Source organism: Motacilla alba, chromosome 6 (genome assembly GCF_015832195.1).
Source record: "Motacilla alba alba isolate MOTALB_02 chromosome 6, Motacilla_alba_V1.0_pri, whole genome shotgun sequence".
In the NCBI taxonomy this organism is placed as follows: Eukaryota; Metazoa; Chordata; class Aves; order Passeriformes; family Motacillidae; genus Motacilla; species Motacilla alba.
In genome coordinates, this window is record NC_052021.1 from 1162947 (window position 1) to 1186565 (window position 23619).

A 23619-nucleotide genomic window follows, 5' to 3' on the forward strand; every position below is an offset into this window, starting at 1 on the left:
GCTGCTGATTTCTGGTGTTCTCCGTTTCTCTTCACCTCTCCAGGTCTCATCAGCAATGAAGGCATGGGCACTGCAAGGCTGCCTGAGCTCCATCTCTTCTGACTCCTTTACTTCCCCCAGCACGAGGCAAACAGAAACCAGCTGGGATGCCTGAGCTCCAGTGTTTTCCACGAGCTGTAACTGTTTCAAGGATGCTTCTCTTTCCCCCCTTTCCCTTCCCTGCAAATCAAGATGCTACCTAACATGAGAAGCAAGAACACATCACAGATGTGTGTCTCCTGGAATTCCCGATCACATCTCAATGCTACTATCTGAAAGAAAAGCAGACTACCAGAAACTGCCCGCTGAAAAACACACTACCAACAGCTCACACAGATGCTGATTACATATCAAACAGTGGAAGCCCCTTCTGAATGTTTGTCTCAAATTCCATGTACATCTTGTTCATCCCCTTCAATTTGCAGCATTTTCAAACTACATTTCAAAACAGCTAAAGGCTTTAAACTAAGAATTTGTACTGAGTGGAGGCACAACTGAATTAATCCTTAAATGCAGTACCTTCTCCTGCACTGGAAATTTCAGGCTGGATCCAGGCACTCACGTGAATTTCTCCAAGTAACTTCAATGCACAAAACTGGAGGCCATCTAGAGATAGCACTCCACATTCTCTCTATAATCAATCAATAGGGAGAAGACAGCCAGTTCCCAGAAGGCAATTCAGAAAATGATACACAAAAAAAACAGCTGAAGAGGTTGTTAGCAGAAAGTAAGAGTGCATCCAATTCCCCTCCTCACTCAGAGATCAGACAGCTGTCTCAGGATATCACACCACTCAGCCTGATATGGTTTCAGCCTGTGTCTCTTGCTTCCAGGTCTCACTTCCAGACAGAACAGGTCAGGCAGGGCAGTGCTTCAGCCCAAAACAAAGCTAAAAACTCCCTTTTGTTGGTTATGTTTGTTGGAGGTGTCACATACGCTGATAAATGATTAAAATACAAGAGGAGGAGGGATTGATCCAATACTATTCCAGTTAACCAAATAAACTCTGTGATGATAACAAGCCTTAGCTAATAGATTTGTCATCACAGTCCATAAATTAGGTTTCTAAATCACTCGCACTGCTTTGAAAAGTTCATACTGAAATACGAAAGATTCCTACAAAAGTCTCCTCCTCTTTTAAACTAAACAATAACATGGAACACAAACTAAAATATATACTGAACTAAAATAATCCATTGTAAATGAAGCCAGAGAAACAGTGTATTTCCAACAGCTATGCCAATCACTAAAGAAATTACACAGAAATTATATTATTATCATTCTTCTGGACCTTTCCCACCAAAATAACCTTAGGTTTATCCTCTTCACTTCACAGTTCATAAAATGCATTTGCCACTGTAGTTATTCACCATACACACTACTACAATTTTCAGTGTTTTCCATATGAATTCAAAAGTGTCAGCAGAAAGCACATTTCTAGATGCCACTAATGTATGTCTTAGTTTAACAACAAATACTCTCACACATCAGAATTCCTCACTGTTTTGAATAGCAACGAAGACAAAATCTACCAGTGCTAAAGATTTTGCCATCACACCAACCACATTATGCCAGGCATTTTGAAAAATACCTTTTCCTTGGCCTTCCAAGTACAACTAAAAAATGTGTGTGAAACAAGCACCTTAAAAACGTTCTTTTTTCTATTAACAACTGAAATACCTAACTGTGAATCTAAATGTTTCTGTAACCCAAGCAGAGGATGTGCCTATGAAGAGATGCACATGCAGTTTGCAGTATCTGCTGGATCCATTTCCTGGATCCACTGAGAGAAGTCCTCCATAGAGCTAATTCTGGCCTCACCAGATACTGCACTATAACCAAATCGAGATGTGGGGCTTGGGAGGCAGTGGAGAACAGCCCTGGGAGGGCCCTGAGCAGCAAGGGAGGGCCATACCCAGCAGCCCTGTGCTGCAGAGAACAGAGAAGGGACAGACACACTCCCGGCTGTCCTGTGGGTGCTGGGCAGTCATCCTCAAGTGCCAGACTTCCCAAATGACACAGAAATGTCCTCTCCAATACTTTTATGTCCCCACTGTCTCCCATCCTGCCTTACAGATTCACTCCTCAGATCTCCTCCCTCAGAGCTTGATCCCTCATGCTTGTGCCTTCACCCAGCTGTGGCTCCCAGCTCACAAACCCACAGGCCCAGGTACTGACCCTTCATTCCAAAGCACTTCACTCACTTTTCTTGCAGTATCACAGGCCTCCAAGGGCATCTCAAAGTATCAACACTTTCACTTTTGTTTCTACCTCTCACAACAGGTATTCCAAAGATCTGACTTGAAATCTGCATGTTTACAGAGGTAGCTTCAGTCATCACACACCTACAGTGTCTCAAATCTATATCTGATTGGGAAAAATGAAAGAATTGCTAAATATTTTTAAATGCAGAAATCTAAGCCTCCCTACAAGGAACATTTTTTACTCTTGTAGCCTGTTTCTGAAGTTCAACATCTCAGATCAAACTATTAGTAGCATTCCTGCAACTTATTTCAGGTTTTGACCCTGGGAAGGAAATTTGGAAGACTTGCAATATTTGGGTTTTTTGGTGCCTTTTTTTGGCCCACCAAAGTTAATGCTAAACACCAAAGCTAATATTTTCAAATATTTCAAATACTTTACAAAATGCAATTACAAGCTTATTTGTATTTAAATGACTGGGTTTCTTCCCAACCATTTAGCTTCCAGCCTATATGGTAAGAATCAGATGTTCAAAAAATCTCTGGCTACTTTAGACCGAAGTTTCCCGACTACACAATGATAGAGCTGGATACAGGTATAACATCTCTGGAAGTAACTGAGGAATGGAGACTTGAAATCTGGCATCTTAAACCTCATTAATCTCTACTACACAGTAAAGAACTGTGTTATTTCTACTAAAATCTGTCTTTGGCCCTGAGTATGGAATCAGCACTGGAGAGCTGCGTTGGCCAACCAATGGATCACAGCCAATGCCCTCTGGCCCCAGGAGAATTAAGGAATGCAGCTCACTGAAGTGACACAGGTTTCTCTGGCCCCAGGAGAATTAAGGAATGCAGCTCACTGAAGTGACACAGGTTTCTCGCAGCATCTTGGCTTATGTGGAAGACACAAAATAAAGAGTTTCATTTCTCTGGCTATTAGAGGAAATCAGACGGGTTAGTTATTCAATCAATGTTAATTTGTCAAACCAGCAAACAAAATGCATTCCTATTACAGCAGAAAAAAAATACACATTATTTAATTTCCTTTAGAGCCTACCTAAAGACAACAGCATAGACCCTATATTAGTTGAACAGAGCAGTGTCTTTACAGCCCTGAACTACTCTGGTATTTACCAGCTGCAAGAGGAGCTGGGATTTTGGAACAGGGGAAGAAGCATGAAGCTCAGCTTACCTCCTTCCCCTAATCAACTTTTATAAATACCCTGAAAATGCAGCGTACCTTCAGGGAAAGGGAGTTTTTCCAGCCCTCCAGGCACACTGGATTAAAAACTGGGCCTCAGCAGCAGACACAAGTGTGCTGGGCTGATTGCTGCCAGTTATATTCAGGTCAACCAACCTGAAAAATTATGCTAGCACTGGTGGCATTTAAAGCTATATTTTTTTATCATCAGTAAGTTAATATGATTTACATTAATACCATCTTCCTTGAAAGAAAAATAAACCACTCAGCAGAGAACCTCTTCTAAAGCATCCTCCTTCACTTCAGCATCACACCATTTAGCTGTGATTGACTCAGTCACACTAAGGCTGATGAGGAATTTACCAGTAAAATCTAGGAACACAGATATCTTGTTCCTCAACTCTGATTTTAGGTATCTAAACAAAACAATAAAATTGCTGGTTTCTTATTTTGTTACCAGCATGTCTTATTTTGCAATAATATTGAGCTGCTTGCAATCTCAGGGATGTAAGTATGCAAACATTATACACGTTAAAATTCAGTGTCATCTAAAAGTGCTAGTGCAACATGTGTAATCAATTAGAATGTTTTGTATATGCATAAGCTTTTATTAATTCTGTGTTTATTAGGTGTTAGTTAAATCCAGTTTTCCAACTGATTTTAAAGTAAATACCTTTATTTAGTCCCGAGGAATGAACTGCCTTTTGTTGCAATAGCAAAACCCCGTGACTAAAATGTTTCTAACAGAACTTTTCTAATTATTTCAATTCAAATGCCTTCCACTGTGGGAGGCAATTTGGCTGTGGTCTGAGAGTTCTATCATCACAAATGTCCAAAGATATCACTTTAATACAGACTCAGAAAGGAACAAATGCTGTTTATAAAAGGTGTCATTTCCATAGAGACCACACTGGCAGGCAAGTCTGTGTTCTTATAATTCCATTCTTCCTCAGGGAACAATTTCTGCCATAAAAGTTTTATTCCCACTGAACAATTTTAACTTCCCTTAAAGAGAAGAACCTTCTCTTGCTGCAAGATAAACAGAATTTCAAAGATTCAGGACTGAAGTTTAACTCATTCCATGCAGGGTCCAATGTTACACTGCAGCCAGACAATTTCTCTTGCTGGAGCCTATTCACCACACCTTTCTGTCTCCAAGTTGTCTATTGCCATAACCTCAGCTAGGGGAGAAGAAAACCACTGTGAAGTAGGGTAGGACCCTATGAGTTGTGCACTCCTAGAGATGAGCACCCTGTACACTGGTACAAGAAATGGGCTCACACCCTTATGTGCTATCATGAAGTGAAACAGTGAAGATGGACTGAGAAACGCTCGCTTCGTTCCATAAATAGCTATAGCTCTGAAAAGAGAAGCAGTAATAAAACACTACTAAATATTTAGTGATTCCAAAGAAATCTCACAAAAATCTATCATCACAGAATGTGGGACAATATTTTGTATCAAAGATGTAAACACACCAAGAACTGAGATCCAAAGTACAGTTGGGTTTTCCTCTTCCTCTAATAGTCTGTCTGCTGTCAAATATTATTTTCCTATCTGTGCCAAGGCCAACTTTTAGGTAGAGCTGGCAGGTTCCCCAGATTTATCAGTATTACATTTCTAACAACATTGAAGCTGCTGTATATGCTTTCTGTCTGTTGTAATAGCTTCAAAGCACTAATTAAATAATGGCAGCAACTGTTCTGAACTTCCCAATGAAATCAATATGGATCAATGATGTCAAACCATCAAGCTGTACAGAAGGTCCGTCTATGAGCAGCTCTGAAAAGAACGACCATTTCTGTCACCCTTTGTGAGTTATCTTTTGATAACATCTGTCATGTCTTTTCATCAGTGATACCATGATCTCACAGGGCTGTGATTAACCCTTTTTGTATACTGTCCACAGACTCTGCTCCACCTAATAATTTATGCACTGAAGACCTAAACAGAACTTGTGTTCTAATTTGAAGGTATGCCTGCAAGTGTTGAAGATTGATAAAACCAGAAGCATTTCATCCTTGAACACTCCCCATTCAGTGGTCCTAAATACAGAAAGCCATCTACTCTTGCCTTCAACAGCATTTCAGTCTCTATTACATGATCCTGATCCATGATGAGCAGCCAAGCCTGATACCTAATACCTATCTGAAAAGAGTATGAAGCCAGAGACTCCAAGATCAAGCATTACGCTTGACCTTTTAAATTTTGTTCCAATCAATACCTCAAAAAATTGATTTTCTCTTATTCAGTATGCCCAAATGCTTTCATTAATCTGAAAGATTACATGGCCTCCCAACAGGGAAAGGCCACCAGAACCTATTCTCTAGTCTGTGTTATATAAAAGCCCTAATCAACAACCAGTGAGTATCTGAGAATACCAAACACATCCACCTCAATTATTATATAGCAATCATACCAGCAGTGGTGTTCAGAGGAAATTATGACCAGAATATTAAACTATCAAATTTTTAGATTTGGTTGAATGTCTGGCAGCAGAACACAGCTGGATTTGGGCTGCACAGGAGTGCAACATCAGCTATCGCCAGTTCATTGTAGCAACGATGTGAGAACATTTCCTGACTCAAATGCGTCCAAGGACTCCCATACACCAACCCCCTGGGAAGTGACAACTTCCCCCAGTGCACTTTTAACCTACAATAAGCAAGGTAAGCACATTACTGTGCCTATTTGTCCCCATTAGCTAGTAAATGCTCTACTCCTAAGAGATGGTGAGGTCCAAAGGATAAATCCCAGGTCCCTTCCCACCGGGCAGCTTTCCAGGCACTCTGCCCTCACCTCTCATGGCGCATGGGGTCACTGTGTCCCAAGGCAGCACCCGGCACTGATGCTTTTGTACTACCTTATGGGGATTTTGGAAGGAGCTTTGGATGAGTTACAGATGGGACCTCTGAGTTGGTTTTGATGATGTGGTTTATTTTTTTGTCTTTACATAGGTAGGAAGGGTGAGTTCGGCTCACATCTTTACTGCATGTTCGGAAGGTCACAAGAATCTTAGTTACAAGACTTTTAAGGATTTATTGACTAATAAAACACTGCTAGCAATGATATTTATGTTTTTGACCTAATCTTTAAATATTTCGTCTTATGGACTCATGCTACAGTGTAAGCTTTCTTGGTTAATCATGTTATGACACATAAACTTACAGTACTGCATTCTAAACTCCTTGTTTACCTTTCTAAATACTCTTATTTTTTTCTATATCTTAAACTCTAAAACTCTAAACTTTCCTTTACTTAAGGTGTTTCTGCTTTAAACTATAAATCTGCATTTTCGCATCTAGCACCCAAGTCTGGAAGATTTTTCCAAGGTCTCAAATCAAATCCTGTGTTTAATTATAAACTTTGGCTTACAGGCTTAAAGTTGTGAGAGTTTCTTCTATTTCAGATTCCAACATCTCCCCCTTCATTTTGCATTAAGAATACTCTTCTGATGGTTTTGTTAATTATTTTTTGTATGTATTGGAGTAGGTAAGGTATTGTTAAAATTATTATGATAATTAATATATACATGCTTATCTTTAAAATCTCTTTTTACTACAGTGTATGGTTTAATTTATCGAGTAGATTATTTAACTGTGTTTTATTATTAACTTTGATCTTAATTACACTTTTTTAAAATTGTTGTATATTTTTATGAATAGTATGTTTCATATTTTTGACACTGGTTAATAAACTAATGTTAGAAAGTAGTATTGGTTTGATTATTTAACTACTACTTTAATTGATTTAATTGTTTTAGGGTTACTGCTGAGGTAAGTTGGGGTAAAAATACAGATGTTGAAAATCTTTTTCTGAAGTTCTAGAGTTTAAAATTATCTTTATAGTCTGATTTATATTGATGGACAAATTTTTTTTCTCTGTGTCGATGGACTTTAATCCTATTTTACTGGGTGTCAGTAAAGTAAGCCTTCTAATGCTACATGGACTTCTTATGGTGTTTGATGGAATGGCTGGTTAAGCTCTATCTCTGTAAATGAAAAACATTTCCTGTGGTAATTGTAAAGGGGCACAGTTCAGTGTTGAGAACAGAACTGAGCTATATTTATATTAAGAATCTGGGTTTTTTTACACAGAGTGATAGGGAGTAATATTTGAAGTCTTGTTTTTGTTTTGTTCAAGCCTAAAACCACTGAATTTGATGGAAAAATCTATTTTCACAGAACTAAGACTTTCTAATTCTTGGGGTTTAAAGGACACTTCTGGAAGGAACCTGGTCTAAACACTCTATCTACCAGAGGGATTTATAATGAATCGGGAAAGACGTGGAGGAATGGTTTTTGGCAATGGCTAAGTATCTACTGGCAAACTGACTAAACAAGTTGAAAATGATTTTTCAGGGTTTGAATGAGTTAAACATACGGTGTCTAAGTCTGATGCACTGGGTAAGGTCATTCAAACACTGGTTTTTGGTTGATTAACGGGTAAAGCTGTATTGCTAAAGGCAAACAAAGGGAAAAGACATAAACACGACATCAGATTCAACTCTGTGTTCACAGTTCTTGTATGTGAAGCAAGAGGTGTTAGTCCTCAGCCGTAGTCTATGCGCAGTTCACACTGGTGTGCTTTTCTGCTCTCAGAGCTGCCCACGTGTTTTTGTGTTCAGTATGGTTTTACATTCTTTGCTGGAACTCACTTTGGTCCTGAAGAAACATGCTTGATCCTGGATCCTGGCACAGATCTAATAAACAGAGAGTCCTTCTATTGAAATATCAGAGATGCTGTGGACATATGTAAAATAAAAAGAGACTGAGGAATGGCATCACAGCCTTTTGTTTGTGTCATTACCTGAAAAGAGGGTCCCACTGTAAGTTGACCAGACAATATTTTCTGAGATCTATCCATTGTCCTAAACCCACTTGTTTTGGCTTTGCCTCAATTCAATACCACAACCTTCTCCACAGTTCTCATCCATTCCTGGAGGAGTCTATTCCAAAGTTACTACCGTTCTAATCCATGCAAGAATTTTCCCCTTACACTGCAAACCCTGTCTGACAGAGTTCCCTCCTAATCTTCTGCCCCAAACTGCCTCAGTTTCTCATTTACAAGAACGAGGCTTTTTCATTGAAGCTGATTACAATTAATAAAATCTGAACATTTTTTTTAAATCATGACTTCTTGGTGCTAAAGAAATGGATTTCTGTTTTTACTATCAGAGGTCTTGCTTTTGCTTTCTTCCAAAACTACTCTTCTAGATCCAGCAGTCTTCTTTCTCTTTCCTTTCTCCTATGCTTTTGCCTTTGTAGTATCTGCATTTATGTTCCTCTAACTTAATTCCACAATGTCTACAATCCAGAACTCCTTTATGCCAGCCACCCTCTTTTGATCCTTCTCAGTCCAGCTGTTCTTTCCCTGCTCTGTGCCTGCCCTTCACCCCAATTAAGCTAACTGGGGCTCTTAGGATGAGGTTGTCTGGGTGCAGGCATGGAAAAGGAGCAGAACGAAACAACAGCTTTAAAAAAACCCTACCCAAGACAGGAAAAAAAAACCAATCTGAGGAGAGGAGCATTGCACAGTAGATGTCCTGAGTATTCATGCAAGCTCAATAACAAATACATTCCTTTGCCTGTTGCCTACAAAAAAAAAAAAAAAAAAAAAAAAAGTAAATTTTTTCAAGCAGCCCTCAAAATTCCAAGCACAGAAAATAATAAAACAGAAATTTAAAAAGTGTAGTTTAACAAATGTTTGATCTCAATGAATCATCAAGTCAAAGGAGGGAAAAAACCCAACAAAACTAATTTATTGCATGGCAACACTGAAGTGGTGGGAGTTTTATCTGGCACAGAAGAAATAAGAGAAGGAAGGTTAACCATTCGGTGCCTTAAATCAAAGCTGTTAAGTTTTTTTTTGTTAGTTCGTTCCAAACATGTTTGTCTAATTATAAACTGTGGGAGATCCCAGATATGAAAGCAGAGGGCTGTTGTAAAGCAAGGGCAGGACCCGGCACTCACTCTTGCTGAACCTCAGCCCTGCCAGGCCTGCAGCTCCCCGGATGCTCCTTCCAGCTCTTCTCTAGATGGGTGTCCCACTGGCCAAGCCCCAGTCACCTGCCACCTCCCCAGTCAGCCAGAACTGCTGGGGAATGATGGAAAGGGGCTTGGGCAGCGCCCCTGCCGGCTCCCTCAGTACCCTGGGTGGGTCCTATCTGTCCCCATGGACTTGTGTCAGAAGCATCCATTACTGTTTCAGCTAAAACTAAATGGGAATGCCAAGGACCTGGATAAAAGGATTACTGCATTTCCCTTATAATCTTCTTACAGAGCAGTAACATTTTGCAGCCATCTTCCAAATAGCAAAACATGTCCCTTGTCTGCTATAGTAAAACTCCTGCATCATGTGGATCATGTGGATGCTTAATTACTTTTTTGTGCATTACAAAGTGATTCAACCTGGATTTATATACAGATTAACAGACATAGCAGGGAGAAAGAAAACACCTCAAAACACATGAGGCTGTGAGGAACCTGAAGGCTGGTACCTGGCAAGTGGTACCAGTACACGGATACACACACACGAGCTACTCACACAGCGGTGCCATGTGGGTGAACATGCACGACTCAGACTGACCTTTAACCATGGGACTGAGGGGGCTGAGGAAGGTCAAACACGCCCATCCTGGATTCTCATCTGTGTGGCAGAAATGAGCCTTGCACAAAAGGGGTTTTACCGGTGTCGGGGGGACTTTCCACAAGGTGGTGATAATCTGGCTATCTCAGTTTCTTTCCCCACGGAGTATTAATCCAGAATAACAGAACACAAAAGCTGCCCTTTGGAACGTCACATAAACTACCTGCTGCAGTTCCAAGCTCACTGAGATGCAAACTGGAGACACAATGTTAGAGCCTGTCTCCCTAACCCTACACAAAGACATTCAACAGCATGAGGGATAACTACCTACAAGGGAAGAATGCCTTTCATGCCAGTATGTGTAGACTAAACAGTATACACCCCTTGTGATACCAGAGCCAAGAACATTTCAGCTGTATGGTGCTTTCATGGCTCCTGACTTCAGCAAGCAGACTGCATTCAACAGAAGAGTCATACTGCTTTTTCATCACATAAAATAATTCCCTTTCGTGGGGAAGTAAAGAGAATGAGAAGCCAGTACAGCTGCCTGATGGATGTCAAAACCTATTCCATTAAATAAAGGTAATGCCAAAACTCAGGAGAGGCAGCAGCACTTTATAGTGAGTTCCCATTTATTCATTTTGTTTCAAAGCCAACACCAACTCCTATAGTGTTAGACTCCAAGAAAAGAGAGTATTTGCATTTCAGATTTTATCAGTCCTCTAAAGACACTACCTACAGCACACACAAGCGTGTCTAATGCATACTCACAAGCTTTTAGGGAATCATTATGCTCAAATTCAAAATGCATTAATGGAATCAGTATAAAATATGATAGAATAATCACCCTGAATATCAGGAGTAAACCTACCCAAACAGTGACTAGATGGAAGATTTACCTCTGACCTCTGTTCTAATAATGTAAAGTACAAATCAGAGACAAGCAGAGACAGTAATTAATTCCATAAGGAACAAAAATCAGCAAAACATATGCCCATTAAGTGTTCTGTTAAACCATGAAACTTGATCAGTATGTTCCTACTAATGTCCTCTGACAGACATATCCATAGGTGCGGGAAGACACTGCTGCTCTGCCATACACATCCCTATCCAACCCGCTGCTATTCCTGTTCATCAGCACTCCTGGAAAGTGGTGAAATAGTGCATCTCTACATACAATGATGTGTAAAGCTCTCCATAGTTTTTTAAATTCATTTGTGTCTGAGAACATGAGAAACTCTCATGAATTCATAAATGCTTTCCTATGTGGTTTCTGCCTTTCCTGAATGATAACAATGGAAAGAATAGGAACTGAAACAGAGCAGATTCCTTTGCTGCTGCTGCTGGCTGCTTTTGCATTAAACTGTGGCAAGTAAAATAAGGCAGCACGAACACACACGACACTCGGAGCCAGCCTCTGACAAGGCAGCAGCGCGTGGCGCCAAGCAAATTGTGCAGAAAGCAAAAGACAAACAGCAGCAAAACATGGCAGAGGATGCAAACTTGTAAAGCACTAAAAACATTTACTCTTTCTCAAATACATTCTAGGCACAGTGGGATGTAAAGCATTTCATATATTTTTGCTGCAAGTCGCCTAAAGTAAAATATACCAGGTAAGTGACAACCTAAGCAAAGAATACAAATGTCCTAGAAAAGCGCTTGAAAACAAAACAAAAACATAAAGTACTTCCAGTAGCTGAGAAAAAGAATGGCAACAGAAGAAAGGCCACTGGCACACCTATCAAATTAGATGCTGAACATTTAAGAGGCTAATTCTGACATCGTTAAGATCAGCAACACTCTAGCCCTTGATTTTTGCATGTAACATATTGTAGTAGTTCATTATATGAGCTGACATTTAATATTCAAAAGGAGAGAGAAATATACCAATGGAGAATCCTCTCCCATTGTGAAATTCTGCAACTGAACCACACTCACATGATAATTAATTCTGTCAGCAGTTAAGTCATTTGATTAAAAAAAACCCTACAAAGAGTAGGAATTCTCTCGTTATCAGCATCCCTGATGCAATTTACAACAACCTGTTTTAAGCAAAAGATCCAAGTTTGAAGTTGCTCAGTACTACGGCAATTCCCACCACATTAGGAATGGGCAATGACAGAAGGAGGCTGCTACAGTTCTCACTAATGGTACTCAAACCATCACAAGCAGATTTGGACTTCGTGAATAACCCCACTAGTAACAGTTGTTGGAAACTTCTTCTAAAGCTGGATTTGGGTAAAACTTTGTTTTATCGAAAATAAAAAGTTGGCAGCTCAAATGTTACAGAGGCTGGCACCCACTGTTTTCTCTCAAGTTTCTGTGTTTATGAAGGGTGAAATATTAAATCCTGGTCTTTATATGAACATATTAATTACTGTCTTTAAAATACTAATCTTTTGATCAGCAAGTATCTGATACAGAATTCCAAATATCAGGGTATTTATATAAGGAGCAAATGCATTCAAGGACATTTACAGTCTTCTTTTTGGAAATGCTGTGAGGCTGTGTGTTCTGATACAACTCGAAGACTTTTATCCATTTACAAATATCTCAATTCCAAGCTTACTTCTACTTGACTTTAAATCACACTGAGAAGAACATTGAAATTGCTGTGTCAGATAACAGCACTGGATCTCTTCCAGCTTTCTGTCTCAGAGCAGCAAGTCCTGGGTATTTTAAAGGAAACGGCGAAGATCTCCATAAGAGACAGCTTGGTTTTTCCTTTTCCTACAACCCATTAGTTACTTTATGGCTTTTACACTGAAACACGAGATTTTTATGTCTTTCAGCTTTTACTAAACACCCCGTGTGAACTCTTTATGCACTCGAACAGCACCAGGGCACACCACTTTAGAAGTCCCTCAAGAACTGTACTGTGGGGTTCAATTGTCATAGTATGAACTAAATTGTACAACTGCAATGCAAAGAAAAACTGGCGATGCAAAGAAAAAAAACAAAGGTATATTTGGCTTTCCCTTAAAATTTCTTCTTTCCTAGTTTTATTATGAATTTCAAACTAAATAACATTGTAGCAGCACTCTATTTAGAGCCACTCTGTATATTAGATTTGTACACAGTTATTTTAAGATTTAGGGTTTTTTTAGTCCTGCATTGATAGAATAAAGCACATTCATTTCTTAGAAGTTTACAGACTTACAAAGAAACACAGGAAACTGCTCAACCCAGAGCAGCAGAAATGGCCACAGGAAGCATTTTTGTTGTGTTCACTATATTGGCACATGACTATTCCTGCTCTGCATTTCAACCTGGTCAATCTGTCTAAATCACAACTAAATGATGACACAAACACATGCTGGAAGACCAAAGCAAGCAGCCACTCCATTTCCCTATGACACACACAGAAGATCTTCCCGTCACCTGTCTGTGACAGAAGAGGTTTCCTGTAAGAGCACGTGGATGGAGGTGCCCCTGCTTTCCGTCTGCCTGGAGTCAGAACAGATTTAAAACCAAGTCCGAGTCCGTGTTTGCGAGTGTTTCTGATTCCTCTCAGTTCCTGTTACCACCCAGGGACACAAAACGAAGCTCAGCTCAGGCTCAGCTCTCCTGTGTCTCCACCACATGGGCTGGCCACAGTCTCTAGCTGGTTATCAACTGCAGCATTTCTAGCTTTCTAGCCACTACTGTATGCAACTCAGCTACAAGAGGAAAAGGTGCTTTTAAGCCTCTTACCTACTTAGGAGATAAAGAATGCTGGGTAGAAGGATTTACAAAATACAAAAATACAACATGCCTATATATTCTTGAAAGAATGACAAGTAAGAGCGAAAACTCCAATTCTTCTCTTTATGTCAGCTTCCTCTCCTCGACCTTTCAGCAATTAGCAGCTTGCAGACATTTACTGTTTTACAAATATATTGAGTCATTTTGAGTTGGCTTGTCATATGTTTGCTGTCCTGTCCATTGGCTGAAAGACACTTAGTTTTAATAAACAGTAGAGTACATTGTCACAGAACCCAAAATAAATATGCAGGAACCCAGAATTATTTTTTAAAATGAATTAATTACATGGAACTCTGTTGCACTTTTTTTAAAACACGCAGACATGCTGGGGTTTGGTTGTATGGGGGTTTTTTGGGCTTTTTTGTTATTAATCACATTTAATTTAAGACAATTGTCTGGGGTAGACATAAGAAGATGAGCTAATTGGTCATTTAAATCACATGTCGTTTCTTCAGAGCTCTGTCTGCCAGACACCCCAATAGCAAAAGACAAAGAAGGATGGCAAATACACAATGAACAGTTAAAACATACCTGCGTGGTTTTTATTTTCTTTAAAATCATAAAGTTCTAGTCCACCATTACTGGCATGGATGAGTGACCCATGCCTAAGCAGCTGATTGATTACAGGCTGGTTAACTCAGACTGTCACCATAATTAACATTCTGAGCCTTCTCAGGAACACAGGCTACCAAAGCTGGAATATCTACAAGCTGCCACAGCTTGCTTAATTGAAAAAGACTTAACTGAATTACTAAAAGCTAAAAAATCTCAAACTTTTGATGCAAAAAAGAACAAGCTTCTTTTTGCACGAAAATGACAGAAAACAGCATTAGGCTGAAGCCAGGGAAGGAAGTGACTAAGCATGCAACTGCAGCCACTTGGAATAAATCATTCCTATGCTAGTCACGGTAGGAATGAGCACAATTACATGCCTCTTAACTTTGTTCATGTTTTCCTCTTTCAGTTGCAAATCTGCTCAACTGTCATGTTTAGTTTTCTTTCAAAATGTTACTAATGCTGTCTAATAACACATCACTCTGTCTCAGGATGGAAATCACAGCCTCAGAACACGGCACTGAAGTCCAGGCAGAAGTCCTAACAGAGGAAAGCTGGAATGCTTTTTTCTCTGTGGAGTTTTTCATGCATAAGCAAGTGAAAGGAGAGATTGGAAAATATTTTAGAATATTTCAACAACTCAGATGAAATCATTCTACTCTGCCCTCCTGCCCCTTGTATGCCTGTTTATGCTGAAGAGCAGTAAGACTATGAAGTACACCAACAAACATTTTCTACTAATTCAGGTCAGATCCTAAGAAATACTACATATACTTTTTGTTTCAAGAAGCTAAAAATATGCCAGTTGCGATTTTTATATTGAAAATTAAAGGTAATAGCAAATTTGCAGTCATTTTCAAAATGGTACTCTTGTAACATTAGAAAGGTTCTGTAAGTGAACAGCTATTGGCAAACTTGTTAACCACAGATACAAGAGAATTCTGCCTTTTAAATAGAAGTCTGTATTTCTGTGTTTGACAACTACACTGTCCTCACATGGAATTCTGCTATTTGGCCACTCAAGCTCAAAAAAAGGAATCAAAATTAATTATTCCCATAACAATACAGATACAGAATAACCTGTGCTGGAATTCCAAAAAGGAACAGACAGCTTAACTGATGGAAAGGGTGTATGTTTGAATATAACTAGTGTCAGACAAAAAGTCAAGCAAATGATCTATTATGCTGATAAGCTTATAGAATAATTACATGCCACTATTCCTCTCTCGTAAGTGAAGATACTTACGAGTAAGTGGAGCCCCAGTCAGACGGGCAGCAAGGAGAGCTCCGCAGCAGCACCGAGACCCTCAGCAGGACAAATCCACCCCTAGAAACCAACCGAACTGCTCCGCTCCCCGCACAGCCGCCGTGTTCCCCCTGCCTGTGAAGCGAGTGCCCAACGCCCCTTTCCTCCTCCCTGGAAGATTTCAGTGGAATACTAGAGCCATTGGCCAGCTCTTTTATCTCTCACTGCTAGTTCTATCTACCAGCAGACCCATAGTTTGTAAAGACAAGTCCCTCATTCCTTTCACCCTCAAACAGCTTCAAAATCACAGGACAAAAAGCCAGCCTGGGAACAGTTACTCGTCCAGTGCCTCATTAAGGCTAAAGGACTTTTGACTTGTCACAAAACATCCAGGCCGTGGATGCTGTGAACAAAGGTTTGTGTGCAGCCTCTCCTCCCCCAGCACAGCACAGAGGCCCCTGTGACCTGTCCACAATAGTAAGACTTAAGCAGAAGTGCCCAACTGGAAAAGCTTCCTTATCCCACAGTGTGTAACTGTGCATGAGGGAAGCAGTAAGCCCGAGGGGCCCTGTGCCCAGGCCTGAGGGACCCGCTGGGCACACACACTGACAGATGAGTCCCTGGTGTCCTCTGCAAGCCATCCCACATTACAGGGCACACTGACTCCCAGAGTGGAGCATGGCTCCTACACTTCAGCTTCTTGGTGAGTGTAATACGGGATCCTTTCACCCTCACAGAGGTGAGGGAGACCTTGCAAAATAATACTTCCTAGCAGAAGGGCAAGAGAGTATTTTAATTTATCCATGTCCCTCACCTACCATTGACCACCACAGTCCTTTAGGGCAGTGTAGTTCAACTCCAGGGATGAGATCCTCTCCAGTCTCAATCCTCTTTCCCTATTTCTTCAGAACGTTTTCTGTTGCCTCCATTTCCCCCGCCTGCATGTTCCTTGAACCTGGCTTTCTCACACTTCCCTCTCCTTATGTCTGCCTTCAGCCAGCGCTGCATCCTGAGTTTCCCTGTGCCATCCCACGCTCTGATATTTACCCTGGGAGTTACACGCCCCCAGCTCTAATCTGATCCTCATGGAACAGCAGGTTCATTTAATCACTGGCTCAAAAATTGCAGACACATTTTATTAGACCTATCTCTCCTAACGATACAGTGATAGCACACCACAGTACCATTTAGAGCAAGCTACTACTGCTAACCCAGCTGACTCCAGGCTCCTTTATAGGGGAATAAAGGCAAGGGAACGACACACGGTGTCACTTCATAAACCCAAAAAGAACACAGCGTGGCACTTGCAAACTACAGGTCCCCACAGGGACGTGTGATTCACACATAAAGGCACTCCCAGACCGAGAGCTCTGTATGTGAGCAGAAAAAGGCCGTATTCTGGTCTAGTCTGAATTCCAAAGTTTGTGCACTAGGAACATAATGCCCTGTGTCTAGAAAAGCTCAGACTGCATTCCTGAATGTACTTCTCACGGGAGTAACAGAAACCTTTCAATTTTTTTTCTTTTTTCTTCTCTGTAACATCATCATTAAATGGATTTTAAAGAGTAAGCATGGAACACTTAGGAAGGCTAAGGTGAACCATATGACAGAACAGGGAAAGGCTTTTGATTGATTTGCATGGAATCCCACTAGCACCTGGTTTCTTACACTCTGGGAAGTTTACATCACTTCCCTGCCCCCTCACTCCCGTTCTACTGATGCCTGATCATTCTCTCACCCTTCCCCCCTTTTCAAATGTACTTAGCACACAGATGTACCTGGCTATTACAGGTGCCTTCTCATAATCCTAAAAAATTCATGATTTGCTGATTCCTCTTTTCTCTGTGCAGAGTTTCAATTACAAACCAGCTCTGTGGAGGAACAGGCTTTCACAGTGAATGCCGCCTTTTCTTTCACAATTTACTATTTTGGCTGCAGTTCATACTAAGCTTTCCACAGGGAAGTTGTATCTAAATGCACAGAACTCAGCCAGAATGAATGGAAAAAGAAAACACACTATAATTTAACCACGTAAGAAAACCCAAAACAAAACATGAAATGAAACTGAAGCAAATTAGTGCAAAATCAGATAGCAGTGAAATCAATCTAGAAGAATACCCAGATAAAAAAATCTACTGAAAATTTAGCACCAAGAGAAAAATCTGGACTACCACTACCTTAGCATAGGGCATAATTTCCAGACAACTTTGAATTTCTCTGTTGTGTAGACAAAGAAAACTATGTGTTCATCACAGGCTCTGCCCAACACATCTCTTTTCATCTGGATGTTAAAACATATCTAGTGACACATTGGTCATGTATTTTCTGATCTATGCCATTTTCCCCTCAGAAAAAGCCCAGGGAAAAATTAAGAGTGGTCATGGAGTCATAAAACTCAAGACTTACAAGCATCTCAGGTTCTGTGGTATCTCAGTTTATGTTCAGGGCTGAAACCCCAAAACACAGACTTGAACTTTGTGTTCAAGACTACACCAATAAATAAAATATTTTTCTTAAGAGGTTTTTCTTTGCAGAATAGGCTAAAATACTTTTCTCTCAGGCAGATGGAATAATGTTGTTCCTGAGCACTAATGTTCAGTCAGAATGAAGTCACCGGGACTTCAGTCACTTGTCACTTGCACCTTCTGGCTCCTGCTCCTGCCTGGGAACTGCTGCTCCAGGACTGGACAGGAGGCAGGGCGGCCTGGCAGTGATACAGAGGTGAGCCTACAGCAACTGTCCTGCAGAGAGCACAAGCTAAAATCACGCCAGGCAGCAGCAAACTCCTGGGTTTGGGCACTCAGGAGTTATGGGATTAGTTCTAATGGAAGCTCTCCACAGCTTACCCATAAGAGATGCCAACTACCTGGGCCTCGAGGTCTCGTTTCCCAGTTCCTTGAGTTGAATGGTTACCCCGTGGGGGTGCACTGATAGACAAGGTGCAGCTGATACAAGGCAAAGGCATCCTCTTATGTAAAATACAGCTTTAACCTAATTCTCCATGTTTCATAGTTTATATGGCCAGATTGGCCGAAAATTTTATAAGAAATGTTTCATACTGGGATTTGTTTCATACTGGGAGCTTTATTTCCACAATTGGAGAAGAACTTATTCTGCTGTATAAAGATACAGAAATGTAATCTTAAAAAACTCTGGCACTTTTCCTGCTTGTGTAATTCAAAAAGGATCTCGGTAAAGAAAATTCAATTTGGCAATCCATTAACATAGATTTGATGCTCTCTCTGTTAATATCTTGATGTCTCACCCCTTTCAGAAAAATGAAAATAACTCTTAGTAAAGAGTGGCTGTTCCCTCTTATTAGTCCAGTATATTGGCAATTATTAAACCCTAGGAAAGCTGCTGAAGCTCTGCTGACTCATGGTGGCCAAGAACTTATTTGTTAACTCCATAACCAAGGTGGAGGAGGGAGGGAAACAAAAAAGGAAAACCCAGAGAACAGGCAAAGTTTGGGAAGAAGGCTGAGTGCCAGCTGTACACTAAGTTGCACCAATTCTTCAGGAGAAAGGATCTGGATGTTGTTGGAAATTTTACATGCTGTGTTTGAACCAGGTGAGGAGACAAACCTAATTTCAGCCCATTTAAGTTCAGGAACCTAAAAGAGTCATTTCAATAAAGAGTTTACCTCTCACAGACATCTACTGTCAACAGAGGAAGAGCAGCAGTTCCAAAAGACAAATTGACTTACCGAAGGTCTGAACCATCTTCTTCCTGATCCATCAAGAACAGAGACACCCCAGGGCAGTGATGGAAAGCCTATACCAGGACACCAGACTGGCACTTGACACTGCTGTCAGCAGAAGAGCTCAGTTCCCACTGCACTCTGCAGTTTGTCACTGCTCCTCCACCCTACAGACCAGACTGCAGAGCCCCAAACAAGCTGCAGCAGAGCACGGGAGATGGTGAGCTGACAGGGATTAATGGAGCAATTAACCCTTTCCTTCTCTACCAATCTACCCCAAAGAGAAGAATTCTCACAGAATGTGCCATGACGCAGGAATACATTTCTGACATGAAAGATGTTAGTGGGTGTTAGCCAGGAATGACTGCACTCCTCATTTGGGAGCTCTGCTTTGGTGCATTAATACTTGTGGGATTACTGTAGACCTGAGGTCATTCACAGCCTAAATACTAGCAAAGGTGGCATTTTAATGCCTGGAAAATTTTAGGTTTCACCTCATTTTAAGTTATTCTATTCTCACAGCAGTGAATAATTATGGAAAAGCCAGAGCACATTATTCCAAGGGTAAGCATTCTCTCCCAGAAAGGCAAAGCGGTCCTCAGCAGTGTCTGGGTGCATTTGAGGACTGCGCTCTGCACTCCTCTTCCAAGGAGCAGTACAATTCTTTCCAGCCCCCTGCCCATTCTTGCACGAAAAAGAGACAGGATTTTCCTCTTGCCCACCATCATCTGTGATCACATATTTCGCAGTGAAGGAAGGCTGCCAGCATGTTGGATTTGCTGTAACACCATCTTACCCTTGCTCTGCCCAGATCAGAGCATGTGTTCTTTCCCCACAGCACGCAGGGAGGAAGGGAAAACTAAGGAAAGACAAGGTGGCTCTCTTGGTGGTATTTGACGACTGTAGAGCATCACACATATAAAAAGCTCAGCATTACTGTACCTTGACATAAAATCCTGTCCATGTCCTGAACAACAGTAAAAACAATTCACCTCGTTAAGGTACCACACCAAGCTGCATAGCCGCAGTGTTGTAAAGGCTCTGGAAGCCTGTGGTTGAAGTGTTAGTATTGTGGAACAAAGTGACAGCAATTTGGGAAATAAATGAGCACGGTACTCTCTTCTAACCTCCTGGCACTGAGCCTTTTAACAGAGAAGAAAAAAAGCAAAAATTGAAAATGTCAGCCCCAAAAACATTTTTCACGTTGTAAAAAATAGAGTCCACTCTAAAGCACTTGATAAGAGACACACTGAGGGGTCTGATAGTTCACTGAAAAATAGTGAGTGGGTACAAAAAGGTTATGTGAACACATCTAATGCAATAAGAAAAAAAAAATTCTTCCAACCAAAAATTTGTATCTAGGTCCTACAAACGTCACGTCAGCCCTTAAGACGAAAGTCTCAGCGGCTGCCGCTGAGCTCTTAAGCTCAGGGATGCAGGGCAGCACTGACGGGCACGCAGAGAGGGTCGGGGCAGTCCGGCGCCCCTCGGCAGCGCACACGGAGCTGCCCACTGCGCAGCGAGCGGCGCCCGCTCTCCCGGGAGAGCTCGCTCATTTGCAAGCGAAGGCAGGCACTGCACATGCCCGCGGTGCCGCTGCCGCTGGGGGCAGCTTTACATAAGGCTGCGCCCGGCGCCAGCCCGCCCCAGTCGGCCGGAGCTCTCGGCATGCGAGCGCGGCAGCGCCGGAGCCGCGTCCCGGGCCGGGCTCCCCGCAGCTGGCGCGCCCGGCCGGCAGCGAGCCGCGGGCCCATGGAGGACGGGGGCGGCAGCGCCCGGAGCTGAGCGCCGCGGGCAGCGCCGAGCAACACGCTCGCCCATGAAACAACGGTTTAAAAGCCAGGTTCCTAACTAGAAAGATGCAAAACCGTAATATCCATGAAGATCCTATTACCTAGGAAGAATTTGACATTTTGCTGCGAATGCTGTGTTGGGATTGATTTATTCTTGGAGTGTTCTGCACGGCTGGCAAAGAATAATGTTCCAAAATCGGTCCATCTCCCAAAGGGTCCAATTTTTCTTCCTGGGTGTCAGCGAGCCCTGACTCACTACAGTGCAGCTGACAGGGGCTGCCATGCTTGTGGCACACTAAGCAAAAAACAAAAGACCTAAGGACGACCTTTGAACAACACAAAGGATGGGTATGTTTTTCATGTTACCTTTTTAATTTACAGTTCATAGTTACTGCATAGCCTGTGCTTTAATTACTCCATAAACATAAACTTACCTTGATGTGATTTGTTATTATACGTAAATGGCTTAGGGGTTACACCTTTTACCCAACTATTTGTCAGTAGTTATATCGAGGTATTCTTAAACAAAAAAAAAAAAAAAAAAAAAAAAGAAAAAAAAAAGCTGAGTTTAAAAAAAAACCCCAATGTGAAAAGTAGTCGAGTCAAGCTAGGGCTTTGTAAATGATTGCTGAAGTAAAAGATTTTAGCATGATTGAAAAAAAATGACTGATGTGTGGGGGGATAACTTTTCTAAGTTGTTTTTATTTCCAGGTTTCAATGTAATTAGGCTACTGAGCGGATCAGCTGTAGCTCTGGTAATAGCCCCTACTGTATTACTGACAATGCTTTCTTCTGCTGAACGAGGATGCCCTAAGGGCTGTAGGTGTGAAGGCAAAATGGTATATTGTGAATCTCAGAAATTGCAGGAGATTCCCTCAAGTATATCTGCTGGTTGTTTAGGTTTGTCCCTTCGATATAACAGCCTCCAAAAACTAAAATACAATCAATTTAAAGGTCTTAATCAACTCACCTGGCTCTATTTAGACCATAACCACATCAGCAATATTGACGAAAATGCTTTCAGTGGAATACGCAGACTAAAAGAGTTGATCTTGAGTTCCAACAGAATCTCCTATTTTCTTAATAATACCTTCAGACCTGTGACAAATCTCCGGAATTTGGATCTGTCATACAATCAGCTGCAGTCTCTGGGATCTGAACAGTTCAGGGGCTTAAGGAAGCTGCTGAGTTTACATTTGCGGTCCAATTCCCTAAGAACCATCCCTGTTCGAATATTTCAAGATTGCAGGAACCTTGAACTGTTGGACCTGGGTTATAATCGCATCCGGAGTTTAGCAAGGAATGTCTTTGCAGGTATGATCAGACTGAAAGAGCTTCATCTGGAGCACAATCAATTTTCTAAGCTCAACCTGGCACTTTTTCCAAGGCTAGTCAGCCTTCAAAACCTTTATTTACAGTGGAATAAAATCAGTGTGATAGGACAAACTATGTCTTGGACCTGGAGCTCATTACAAAGACTTGATTTATCTGGCAATGAAATAGAAGCTTTCAGTGGACCTAGTGTTTTTCAGTGTGTGCCCAATTTACAGCGCCTCAACCTGGATTCAAACAAGCTCACATTTATTGGTCAAGAAATTTTGGATTCTTGGATATCTCTCAATGACATCAGCCTTGCCGGGAATATATGGGAATGCAGCAGAAACATTTGCTCTCTGGTAAACTGGCTTAAAAGTTTTAAAGGGCTGAGGGAAAATACAATTATTTGTGCCAGCCCCAAAGAGCTGCAAGGGGTGAATGTTATTGATGCAGTGAAAAACTACAGCATCTGTGGCAAGAGTACCACGGAAAGGTTTGAACTAGCACGAGCTCTCCCAAAGCCAACATTTAAACCAAAACTCACCAGGCCTAAACACGACAGCAAGCCCCCTCTGCCCCCAACCATGGGAGCCACCGAGGCCAGCTCTGAGCCCGAGCACGACACAGAACACATCTCCTTCCATAAAATCATAGCAGGCAGCGTGGCTCTCTTCCTGTCGGTGCTGGTGATCCTGCTGGTGATCTATGTGTCATGGAAGCGCTACCCTGCCAGCATGAAGCAGCTGCAGCAGCGCTCTCTCATGCGACGGCACAGGAAAAAGAAAAGACAGTCGCTGAAGCAAATGACTCCAAGCACACAGGAATTTTATGTAGATTACAAACCTACCAACACTGAGACCAGTGAGATGCTGCTGAATGGAACAGGACCCTGCACGTATAACAAATCAGGCTCCAGGGAATGCGAGGTATGAACCATTGTGATAAAAGAGCTTTTTAAAGCTGGGAAATAGTGGTGCTTTATTGAACTCTAGGGACTATAAAGGGAACGTTTTTCTCACTTTTCTGGCACAGCTCTTCCATGTCCCTTTTTTGTACATTCATAATACTGGTCATTTTACTCTCATACATAATCAACTCATTGAAATTTAAATACCGCAATCAATGTGAAGCCTGAGCTCTGGTTTAATACAATACCTATTGTACAAACCCTCTACTGATCTCATTAAAGTCTCTCTTGTTTTTAAATAGAAAATTTCTTTCAAAAGTAATGC

At 41.4% G+C, this 23619-nt stretch overlaps 2 protein-coding genes across 12 annotated transcripts in view; one reads left to right on the forward strand and one right to left on the reverse strand.

The window, feature by feature from the left end:
• The window catches only part of CTNNA3 (catenin alpha 3), a 421074-nt gene that overhangs the window by 209549 nt on the left and 187906 nt on the right, over window positions 1-23619 (reverse strand). The window lies entirely within an intron of this gene.
• Window positions 12767-23619, forward strand: part of LRRTM3 (leucine rich repeat transmembrane neuronal 3) — an 87530-nt gene continuing 76677 nt past the window's right edge. For 3 of the 4 annotated variants that reach the window (XM_038140214.1, XM_038140216.1, XM_038140217.1), the window contains exon 1: window positions 21426-23313. In XM_038140214.1, coding sequence (XP_037996142.1) covers window positions 21733-23313 — 1581 coding nt within the window. In that variant the 5' untranslated portion in view covers window positions 21426-21732. The other variant, XM_038140215.1, reaches the window with a different exon arrangement.